This window comes from Acomys minous, assembly GCF_964271855.1.
Source record: "Acomys minous genome assembly, chromosome: 7".
NCBI lineage: Eukaryota > Metazoa > Chordata > Mammalia > Rodentia > Muridae > Acomys > Acomys minous.
This window is the reverse complement of record NC_140488.1, coordinates 29855020-29867373: the sequence shown is the minus strand read 5'-3', so window position 1 is coordinate 29867373 and position 12354 is coordinate 29855020. Positions and strand designations below refer to the sequence as shown.

Here is a 12354-nt window from a genome sequence, read left to right as displayed (position 1 = left end):
GATTAGCTTGTATAGCTATTTTATCCTCCACCTATGAGTTTCTAACAAGCAGTAACATTCCACCTCTAACACAGGACTCAAGTTCTGACTAACATTAAGTGCTAAACAAAAGGCAGTTGCTTAAAATACTCTGTTGAAAGGAAGTTATCATGACATTAGAGAAGAAAAACTGCACTCATCCTAAATTTCCTTTGATCACACTGCACAGAAACAAAATGTGAGGCTGACTATCGCAATACAGACTTAGTACAACATTATTCATACTTTTGGAGCCATAATCAAGTGCATTATTATTCAAATCACAAAATCAATTGTTCTATGAGCCTATCCCACAACTCACAACTTACAATTATAATTTGTCTTCTGTAAAATCAAATTTACAGAGAAATATTTTAATGGAACTATACAGTTTTAAAGAGTAGTAGAGACTCAAAATAGTGATAAAAATAAACTTTATCATTAGTGAGATGGGTTTAGTTTGCAAAAATATAAGTTATCTTTAGCCAAAGAAATGACATATTAAAGTGAATAATTTGAAAAGACAGGCACAAAACCTTTCAAGTTATAGTGAAATGTAAATGATTAATATAGTCAATATTATAAATGTGAATGTATATTAACATGTTAGTATATATTAAATTATTGACTCAATTTAGAGTTTTTGAAGGTGTAAGATTTTAATAATAATTTAGAATGGAGTAAGCTTAACCTGTAATCCTGTATTTGACTTAGTAATATTTAACAAACAACTTCCAACATATGTCACATACATTCTCAAATAAGGCAATCATAGGTCATATGTGTGAATTTTACAGAAAAACAGATAAATGAAGAAATCATGATCCTCATCCTCATTGGTATACAGGAGGGAAAGAAATATCTATAATGAGAGGTGAGAGATCAAATAAAATACACTTAGATGCCAGGTGTGGTGGCACACACCTTTAATCCCAGGAAGTAGAGGCAGGCAGGTGTATGTGATTTCAAGGCCAGCCTGGTCTACAGAGTGAGTCCAGAACAGCCAAGGCTACACAGAGGAACCCGTCTCAAACAACAACAACAACAACACTACACTTAGACTTCATGGAAGAAGAGATTGGTCATCTACACAAAGTAAAAACTTAGTGATAGAGTTACAGTGAGAGTTGGGAGTAAAGGATGCTTTTAAGTTAGGCTGTGAATGATAGGGAACAAAGAAAAAGGAAGTCAGCCAGGATCGGCATTTGAAGAGTGTGGATTGTGTGATGTAACTGGGTGGAAGAGTGCTCACTCCACATGCATAAGGCACTTAGCTCTATCTTTTGTATCTCTTCTACCTCCCGACATTTTCTACTGCCAAGAAATAGGTTAACACCACAACAAAAGGGTGAAGGGGAATATGAGAAGATACAAGCAGATCATTTAGATTTATTTTTTAAAATCTCAGTGAAACACAGTAAGAGTAGATTTGAGATCAATTCTACTGGATGAAGAAATGTGTCACATATAGAAATTTTGGTGGCTGACTGGAATAAGGACAAACATGAACTAGCCAATATCTAACAATGTAAATGAGTTTACAATTAAGGGTAGTGAATGATCCCCTTCCTTTTAGTTATATCAAATTTAGAGTATCTGATATGTTATCAGTTTTGAAATGACCATCAGGTAGGAGAGACTGCACATTTACAACTATAATTTATGAAAGATGTTTTGGTTGAATAAAAATGTAAATTTGGAAATCTGCAAAACAAATGCGATCATTGAAGTCATTTGAAAGAAAGATTTGGAGGAATCAGAATTCTCCAGAGAACCTTTTAAAACTGTAAATTGACAGATAGATCTCAAACCCAGGTTTTCTAAGGTGGGTTCTGATAGTTTGAATCTTTAGTAAATTCTCAGTTGATGTTGATGCTACTGAGTCAGGGGTATACACTTTGAGGATCACTGTGCCTGATGAATAAATTTGTTTAAGAATAATATTAGTATGACTTACCCCTAGCAAATAATCTGTACCAATATAAATATATTTTCTATGTAGTTAATTGAAAAAAATAGAAATTACATTTCTATCTCCCTAATTTTTAAAGGAACTATTATGCCTTACATAATTGAGACTCTAGAGTAGCCAATGAATAAACTAAAAATATATCAGTATTTTTAAAAAGGAAACTCAATATAATTCATTACCCTCTAAGATATGTTGTAAAATACTTATACATTATTTCCATAGAATTTATAACCCTTTGTTTGGTGGTCTCTACTAGCCTGTGTCACTTTTTCAGCAGCTGAATATTTATTTGAGACTTCTGTCCCATATGGGCAACGGCTTGAAAAGCACTTAGCTGCTTATTTTACATCTTACTGTAAATTATTTAATCCTTTAGTCTTTAAATGGCTATTTGTAGGATTAGACCAATTCTAAAAGCTCTGATAAGAGGATTGTTGCATCCAAATTCATGCATAATCTGTAAAAAGCACATGGAACCTACAACCTCAGCTGGGTGTGCATGTGGAACAGATTCACTGAGCATATGTAAGCAGTAGGAATTATTAACCAGTTAGCATCAGCAAATTTGGTTTTGATACATAGGTTTATGCATATGAACATTCACTAATGAGAAATAATATTAGTTACAAAAAAATCCAACAAAAACCTACCTTGAGTAGATTTCTCCACTTCTTTCCTCTTTCTACTCTGGCTATTGTAGTTCATCCTCAGCTCTTGGTTATACTCATGCAGAGTTTCCCTCGAGTTGAATGACTGTCTTGGTTTTCTCCCATCTTCACTCTCATCAGAAGAACTGGTATAAGCTAGATCCATTTCATGCTTGACTTTGGACAGAGGCTGATAAGGTTTGCAGTCTGTTTGCTCCATCTCTGATTAAGCAAGCTCAGTTTCATGAAAAAAGGATAAGGAAGTTCTTTAATGAAAACAGTCCTGGAAGAGAGTGAAAAACAGGAGCCTTTTTAGGTTTGTCCTTTTGCAAGGAAACACATCTATCAGAGTCACAATTGGTCTGCTAATACTATCAAAGGTGTGAAGCAAAAGACAAAGTGGATGACATGAAGCTAGCCAGAGGCAATAATAACACTCAGTGCTACATGCATACATTGTCAAGCATTTAGGATGAAGCTAGAAGTTGTAGCATCAGAAACGCTTTAAGTGAAATAAGAACTTATAAAAATATTTGCATTGGAATGCAAAAAGGCAATGCTACTGTGGTATGAGAGTGTGTTTTTAATGTTAAAGACAGTAGTTAGATTAGAAAACATTATGAGATTTGGACGTGGCCAAGAGTATAAATATTAACGAAGCACAGCTCACATTTGAAACAAAACTAGTGAGGGAAAATACAGCCACAATGAACATTCTTTGCCTTTGGTTTAATATTATATTTAAGACTAGGACTCTGAGGATAGGAAGCTTTGCGAAAGTGGAGGGACATCTACCAAATATCATGAAATATAGTGTCCTTGAGGAAAATGAGTTTCTTCTATCGATATTGTGGCTTTTGAATCTTAGGCCTGCAAAATATTTTTTAATGACCTAGGTGGTGGTAAATTATGGTTTGTCATCATACTGAGAGGATGTAAACAACATTTCTAGTGATTACACAAGTATAGGAACAGCGGGATCTAAATTGGGTTTAGAAACAGCAATATCGAGCTTCATGATAAACCACTGAATCCCCTATCCCTAATGCAAAGCTAGGAGCTGCTGAAGCTCTTAGGGCTTGTAAAGACCTTAGCTGCCCTACTTATCACAGGCACTTTGAGATCAAGTGCCGTTTAAGATGCCAAAGTCATCTGGAACATTAAAATTGCTATTATAGGAAAAACTGATTTCTTTATATTTATTTTACCATCATTTTTAGCTACTGCCATAAGTCTGCAACTTGTTTCATTCATATAATGCTTAAATATTTATTTTAAAATCAAGTATTGATTCCTACACTATTTTCACCACATCATCCAATTTGTTTATTTATGTTTTTAAGGCAGGTTTTGCCCTGTCTAAAAAGGTTTATTAAAATCTGTATTTTACGATAGCCTGGATTTCACTATATCTTGCAGGCTGGCCTCATTTACACTGATTCTGTCCTCTATCCTTTCAACCACTAAGATTCCTGGTGTGAGTGCCATGATTGGCTTCCGTAGGCATTTTTTAAAACATAGTTTATTAATTCATTCATATTACATCTCAATGGTTATCCCCTCCTTTGTATCCTCCCATTCCTCCCTCCCTCCCATTTTCCCCTTATTCCCCTCCCCTATGACTGTTCCTGAGGGGGATTACCTCCCCCTGTATATGTTCATAGGGTATCAAGTCTCTTCTTGGTAACCTGCTGTCCTTCCTCTGAGTGCCACTAGGCCTCCCCCTCCAGGGGACATGGTCAAATATGAGGCACCAGAGTATGTGAGAAAGTAATATCCCACTCTCCACTCTACTGTGGGGAATGTTCTGTCCATTGGCTAGATCTGGGTAGGGGTTCAGTGTTTACTGCATGTATTGTCCTTGGCTGGTGCCATAGTTTGAGCAGGACCCCTGGGCCCAGATCTGCCCATCATAATTTCTTCTTGTAGGTTTCTAGGTGTTTTTGAGGCAAGGCCTTACTGTGTAACCCAAAAATCTCAAATTTATGATCCCCCTGTCTTAGCATCACAAGGACTGATATTACTTCTCTGAACCCCAAGAATGGATCTATCATATGTATTTTAAAATAAACCTAGCAACATGTAAACTATGGTTCCTTCATCATGTATAGTAAATCACAGATTCAGATCCCTACTACATTTATGGTAAGCAAATACAAAACATAAATCCTTCATTAAAGTTCATGGGTAACTGATGCTAAATGGTTCATTCTACTTTGTAGTATGAACAAAACTTTATATGTTGAAGACTTATTTAACCAAATGTTAAGGTTCTGGAAGGTAAGACCTGACCTTTACAAATGCCATAATTGCAGCACTACTTAGTAGTATTCTAAACAAATACATATTAAAAACTATGTAATATACAAATATATAAATTTTATAAACATTCTAGGAATATACCTAGATTTCTTTGCATTAATATCAGAGATTAGCATCCCGAGAGAGAAGACAGATACAGTTTTTTAAACTTCTTTTACTGTTTGAGATTAATATAATTACATCATTTCTCCCTTCCTTTTCTTTCCTCCAAGTCTTCTCATGTAAGCCTTATCACTTTCAAATTCATGGTCTCTGTATTTCATTAATTGTTGCTACATGTATGTATACACTGTCGATTCTGCAGTGCTTAAATCTAAGGTCATCTCACAATTCAATTATCTATATAATTTTCTAAATGCATTGCCTATACAGAGGTATGTATTCAATTTTTAGTACCAGCACGGATCTGTCTCCTCCACTACAGGTTTGAATATCTAACTGGCTTCTGAGTATTTACATATAGTTATCTAGAAAGTTCTCTGAAACTTGGTATATTCAAAACTGTTCTTCTGTTTGTCCCTTCTTCAGATGTACTTAAGAAGTTAAAGCCATTCTTGCTTCCTATCATCTTTCATATCTTATATGTCTTCCATTAGTTAGTATATTTGTATCATCTTTGAAAAACATATAGAATCCAAACATATTTATCTACATCCTCAGTACTACTTTGGACAAACCCATTTCCAAGCTGGAATACTGTGACTTTCCTCCTAATGGTTTTCCTGTTTACACCATTGTATTATGACAGCAGTTCTTTCTTTACCATAGTCAGAGTAGAAGTTTTGATATATGTGCGATGGTTTGAATAAGAATGGACCCATAGACACATAGATTTGAATGCTTGATGATGAGTGAGTGGCACTATTAAGAGGTATGGCCTTGTTGGGGTAAATGTGACCTTATTGGAGGAATTGTGTCACTGGGGATGGACTTTGGGGTTTCAAAGGCTTAAGCCAGTCCCAGTGTCTCTAGATTTTCCTGCTGATCCAGATGTAAAATTCTCAGCTCCTTCTCCACCATCATGTCTGCTTGCACACTGCCATGCTTCCCACCAGGACGATAATGGACTAAACCACTGAAACTGTAAGCTCTCCCAAATTAAAATTTCCTTTGTAAGATTTACTATTGTCATGGCATCTCTTCACATCAATAGAACATTGACTAAGATAATAAATTTTCCATGTTATTCTATGTTCTGAAATAGTAATGGTGTCCTATACTCTAAACGAAAAGACAAAAGCCTAAAAGGGCCTACAAGAGCCTTAACTTACACTTTTGAAACTCATTTCCTGATATTTTCCTTCTGTTCATGAACTGTAGCTGTCCTAATATTCTGTTTCTCACCTCAGGGCAACCTGACACTGAAAAGTTACCCCAGATGACACTATTCATTTTCCTTTTTTTGTCTTTCAAAGAATTCATCAACAAATGGCATGCTAAATACTTTGTTTTTTTTCATTGTCTATAGGCCTTATCTGTTGCATTTCTTGCTGTATGTCTTTGGATAATGGTATATAGTAAACAATCAGAACATTTTAAAATCAGTGAATACATGCTCACTGAATGTGCTCAAGCGGTACTGGGGAGAATGTAGGAATGAATAAAGCATAGACTCTATCCCTAGGGAACTCACAACTAAATGAACTTACAAGGTAGCTAAATGAAGAACTCTGGAATAAAGTTAAAATGAAATTACTCTATCACAAATGTTGCACTTGTACAAAAAGATGAAGATATTGTGAAAAGCTTGTGCTTAATTTAGATTATTTGTTCACTGGCAACACTGGTACTCCCACTGCCATTGAAAATCTGTTGAGACCTATGCTATCAAGCCAATTTTAACTTCTCTGTTCCATTGGCCTATTCTTTGAAGTTATGCAGTTGTCTAAATTTTAGGCCATGGATTTGCTATGAACAGTGCAAAGTGAAACGTGTACCAGAAGCAGAACTTCAGAATAAGCTGGCAACTTGAAACAACCTAGAGTCATCTGAGAGGAGGGAACTCTGTAGTAGATGGAAACATATTTTTGTTTTGATCCCAGGTGTGGAATGTAAAACAGACTTGAGTGAGCATGCGTGGTGTTTTTCTGCTGAAAATAGACTTATGAGAGAACAGGTGATTTTTTTTGTCCACTGGAAGAGGAACGTCCTCTTGTGGGGGCATGGTCTTTGTCAACTGATAAACATCCTCGTACAGACTCTCAGGGGAGACATATATATTTATATATGTGGACATATGTACATACATACATACATACATATATATGACACCTATATATAATACATACATACACACACACACACACACACACACACACACACACACACACACACACACACACGTATGTATGGCCCAAAACAAGAGGTGGGACTTTTTTGGTCTTGGCTGTTTATCATTCCACTTCAAGAAGCTCCTAGAGAGAACCATTCCAGCTGCTGCTCCAGGTTCCAGTGGCTGCAGTTACAGTTATCTTCACTGAATTACTGGTTTACTGTTTAACTGGTCTATTGGAATCCTGCCGACTATGCCAGTGGAACCACTCCAAGGAACTGAGTTTAAAAAAGGTCTATCTCTTCTGTGCTTATTAACCTCTTTTCTCTCCTATCTAGGGTAGGTGAGTTGGAAGGGAAGTATAAGCATTAAAGAACCACAAATAAAGCAGGTTTGAAAAAGTTCAAAGCCTACAGAACTCCAATTAGGAAAATGCCTTTATCAGTCTCTGTAGGCCCTCATGGGCCTAGATTTGTCAGCTCTGTTGTTGGAGCTCTTGTCCCCTCTGTGTCCTTCTATCTTTCAACTCTTTCATAAGATTCCTTGCACTCTGCCCAAAGTTGGGCTGTGAGTGTCAGCATCTGGTTTGATCCCCTGCTGGGTAGAGTCTTTCAGAGGTCATCTATAGTAGGCTCCTTGTCCTGTTCCCTCTCTTCAACCACTTCCATATTGATCCTGCAGGGCAGCATTGCTAGGCCACAGAGGAAGAGGATACAAGCAGAGTCCTGATGAGAGTTGATAGGCTGGGGTCAGATGATAGAGGAGGAAAGCTCTTCCTTTCAGAGGACTAGGAGAGGAGGCTTGGAGGAAAGAGGAAGAGAGGGTGAGACTGGGGGAGGGGTTAGACGAGGGAAGGGGCTACAATCCAGGATGTAAAGTAAATAAATTAAAAAATAATTATATTTTAAAAAGAAAAAGAAAATGCCTTTATAAGGTGAGACTGTAGGCAGGCAATCCAGTAGAACATTTTCTTTTATTTATTCATTTTTTATTTTTTATTTTTTATTATGTTTCTTTTTGGTGTATACATTTACATCATTACACATGATAAAATGAACTACATACAGCAGGGAGAACCATGAGACAATCAGGAATTATATAAATGTTGCATTCATAGTGATTTGGCTATTTATATTTGGCAAACTTGAAGTAAACATCTTTCCTGTCTTGTTGGGTCTAAATTTCTGAAAGAAGATCAATATCTATCATATCACATCTCTATTAACTTAAAATATCTATCTTGATCTAAAAACATCTTAACCCCTAACCTACTAAGCTTAAATGAAAGACTAAACTATTTGGTCTTTCACCCCATCAGAGACTTGAGAAGGAATAAAACTTAAATACCTGAGTGAACCAGAAGTGCAGATTAGCAGCTTCCAAACTGAAAAAATGGCTGAGACAGTTTACTGCCTGAACTGTCACCCAAAACTCTCTATAATGTTGGAGCATCATCTTCAGCCTTCTGGCCCAATGTATCTGACAGACATTATTTGTGAGGCAGGAACTATTGAGGACTTGCTTACCCTGTCTTGGCAGAGTTTGGCAGTCAGTGCTGCCTGCATCTAAATTTGACTATTTTTAGGCAGAATTCTGTCTGTGGCGTTAGTGATTGTTTGATGAGGAACCAGTCTATTGTGGGTAGGGATACCCCTTAGTTGGTGGTCCTGGGCAGGATAAGAATGAAGACTGAGAAAGCCATGTAGAGTAATCCAGCAAGCCATCCCCCTCCTTGACTTCATCATCATTGTCTGCCTTCATGTTTCCTTTCTGTTTTCATTCTTGCCTTGAGTGCCTTTGGTGATGAAACGTGATATGTAACTGATATATAAGGGAAATAAAGTAATAAGTGATATGTAAGAGTAAGGGAGATAAACTCTTTGCTCCTTAAGTTGTGTTTGGACATGATGTTTCATCACAACTATAGAAACTCTAATACACAGACATCTTTTTTTAAAGCATGGATTAGACTTTCACGCCCTCCTTGCAAACAAAACAAAACAAAACCAATCCACCCACCCACCCACCAAACAAACAAAAAACCAACCTACATCAATAAAATTCATTTAATTTGATGTCTACTAACATAAACTGTCATGTACAATTTGGACGTAGACAACTATTTTCCACATAAGACCACTTACTGTGGAAAACGGTCAATCAAGTATTTTATAGACAAAAAGAACAAGAGAATAATGATTCCCATTAATGATTCATTGATTAAGAATCTGCACTTATCATAATGACATTCAAATATAAAACAGGAAATTAAAAAAACTAAAAATGTTTCATTTCTAATGTCTAATGTTACATTAAGGCAACTATGATTTATCATGGTATAATAATCTTTACTTTTAGGCACACAAATCTTGACATTCTATTTACTTTCAGTGTGTTTATTTGAAACACATACATGAGAAATTATATATGTGAAATGAAATAGAAAGCAACACAAAAGATAAATTTTATATAACTGCTATAAACCGTTTTCAAAGTTCAAATCACAGCAATTCCCACCTACAAACCAGCTAGGAATCAAGAATGTTACACTTAGTCAATGTTTCTTTAAGGCTTTGAGGATTCTTGAAACCAAGCATCTTTTAAAGGAAAATAACCCCTCGATCACAACATTTTTGTCCTAAAAATTGTCAGTTAATCTAGGAGAAATTAAAGAAACAGTTTAGGTTTTGCTTTGTTTGTTTTTGTTGTTTTAATAAGATTGATGCACACAATTGTGTGGGCCAGGGCTTTGAAAACATGTAATTGTGATATTTGTCAAAACTCAAAAATCAGATCTCAAATTCATGGGCAAATATTGCCTTTATATAAAGCTTAAAAACCCCAAATTTAACATTTGGAAAAAGACTGACATTTGAAATGCAACAAAGTTTGAAAGCACGATAATTCTAAAAAGACATTTTTATAAGTTTGTCATGGAAAAAGAAAGATTCTTAATTGCTTCACTGCCATTTTCTTTCAGTGACATGATGAAGAAATACAAAATTCTAATCACTAGTCCATATTTTCTTTCAGTGGAAGATTGACAGGGATGCCCAGGAAACAGCATCCCTTCTCTGAGAGGCTTCTTTCTCTAAATATCAAGTGAAGACTTTGAGCTAGCTCAGAAGTCTCTTCTAGTTCTAAAATTCCCTGGTTATCTTTGAAATGAAAGAAAAGCTGAAGTTGATTTGCAAAGAAAAGGGAATATACTCAAGCCCAGGTTTGCACTGGTAAACATTCCTGCTCTTCCCTCTTCTCTCTCTTTCCACCCCCAGAACTGCTACTATACACTCCAATGTACTATAGGATATTGGAATAAAAATACCAGTTTTGAATCCATGTATCTACATACATATGTATTCAGTAATAGTCACTTTACTTCCTCTGCTATTTTGTTTCAGTTCAATATCTTATTTCTTATAAATTATTTCTTTTGTTTTTGGTATTATAATATCAACATATCATTTCCGCTTTTCCTTTTCTCCCTTCCACCAAACCCTCCTATGAACATTCACAGCTCTTTTTGAAATGGATAGACTCTTATTTTCACTGTTATTACACACACACACACACACACGTACACATACACAAAAATTCATAAATCCATAAATAAACTCAGCTTACTGTGTATAATGTAAACTGTTTATATGATTTTGCATAATTGGCCTCTCAAGGTGGAAATTTGTTCCTGGTTTACCCACAATGCATATCATCTGATTCTATTCATAATAGGTTTATAGGTTGAAGCCTTAACCAAGAAGTCAGAATTCAACTGAGAAAACAAGCAAAAGACACATAGAACATTGCCTCAAATTAGCAAGTCTTTCATAGCACGGGGAGACCACAAAGTACTAAGGAAATAGCTAGCAAGGGCTATTGAACTCTTTGCAAATGCTCCAATACCTTTTCCTCAATAAAGTTCTCCTACATTATTTTAGCTTGACACAGTTAGATTATGAAACTGAGTGATTCATCTCTTTCTTTTCTTTCTTTTTTCCTTAAGGAATCATTGAAATGGGGAAAAGTTCTGGTGGCTGTCTATGACAGTAACATAGTCACTAATTCTTTAAAACATCAGAGAGAAATCACCCTCAAAATGTTACTATTAAGTAAGGTGACAGCACTCATTCTGGTTAATTTTCTTGACTTTCTTGTTTCTCCCTTCCCTTCTGATGCATTTTACATATTTTTATATAATTTTATCATAAAACTTCAAATATCTCTGCAAAGTGTACATGGACAATTTGTACATTCATTCCTCAGTTGGATATTTACATTTATTCCCCCCACTTATGAATATTATAACTGAATCATTATAAGGACACCATGAATGTATTTATTATTTTTATTGTTTTGTTATGGTAGATTCGAAGAACATGAATTAATGAGCCAAAAGTCTTGAATAGTTTGTTAATTGGAAAATTATAATATACACTCTCATTAACAATGTGTGAGACATTCCTTTCATTGTACTCTGGCCAATTTTGAGTATTGTTTTTAAATGTCTCTTTAAATAAGTAAATTAAGAGTGCCATTTTTTAGTTTGCATTTGCTTGATGATAAGTGAGAGTGAGGCAGAACACTTGGCTTTCTGCACAGTTGGTAATTCTATTTCTTTTCCTGTGAGCTCCTTATAGCTTTTGTTCATTTATCTACTGGGAACTTTTCTTATATTAAAAAAGACATTAACCTTTACTTATGCTGTGCAGCAAATAGCATGACCTTATATTCTGAATATTTGTTGCAGCTAACTTTTGCAGTGCATTCTTTGCCATTTTAATTTTATGGTGCTTTGACAAGTATGGCTGGAGGAAAACATGAGCAATGGGTAGACATAGTTACTTTGGAAAAATATGTAAAATTTGATAGAAAGCAAGAACAATAAGTCCAAAACCAATTTGTTAATATATGATTGCTAAATGGCTGTTTAATTGACTTCATTTAGTTATTCGCAAAATGAATTGCATTTTGGCTGAACTCTATCATAAAAATGGCCATTTCTCTGTAGTGATGGCCAAAATACATAGAGAAAGCCAACAAATTAAATTTGTTTTAGAATTTGCCATTTTTTCTTGTCTAATGGACACAATAAATTATCTTGGCAAATAAAACATAAATAACTA

The 12354-nt window shown here is 35.3% G+C and overlaps 1 protein-coding gene across 4 annotated transcripts in view; it reads right to left on the bottom strand.

The window, feature by feature from the left end:
* The window catches only part of TENM1 (teneurin transmembrane protein 1), an 839058-nt gene that overhangs the window by 584183 nt on the left and 242521 nt on the right, over nt 1-12354 (bottom strand). For all 4 annotated transcript variants that reach the window (XM_084789577.1, XM_084789578.1, XM_084789576.1 and 1 more), the window contains one exon: nt 2641-2920. In XM_084789577.1, the coding sequence (XP_084645703.1) occupies nt 2641-2857 (217 nt within the window). In that variant the 5' untranslated portion in view covers nt 2858-2920. The remainder of the gene's footprint in view (nt 1-2640; nt 2921-12354) is intronic.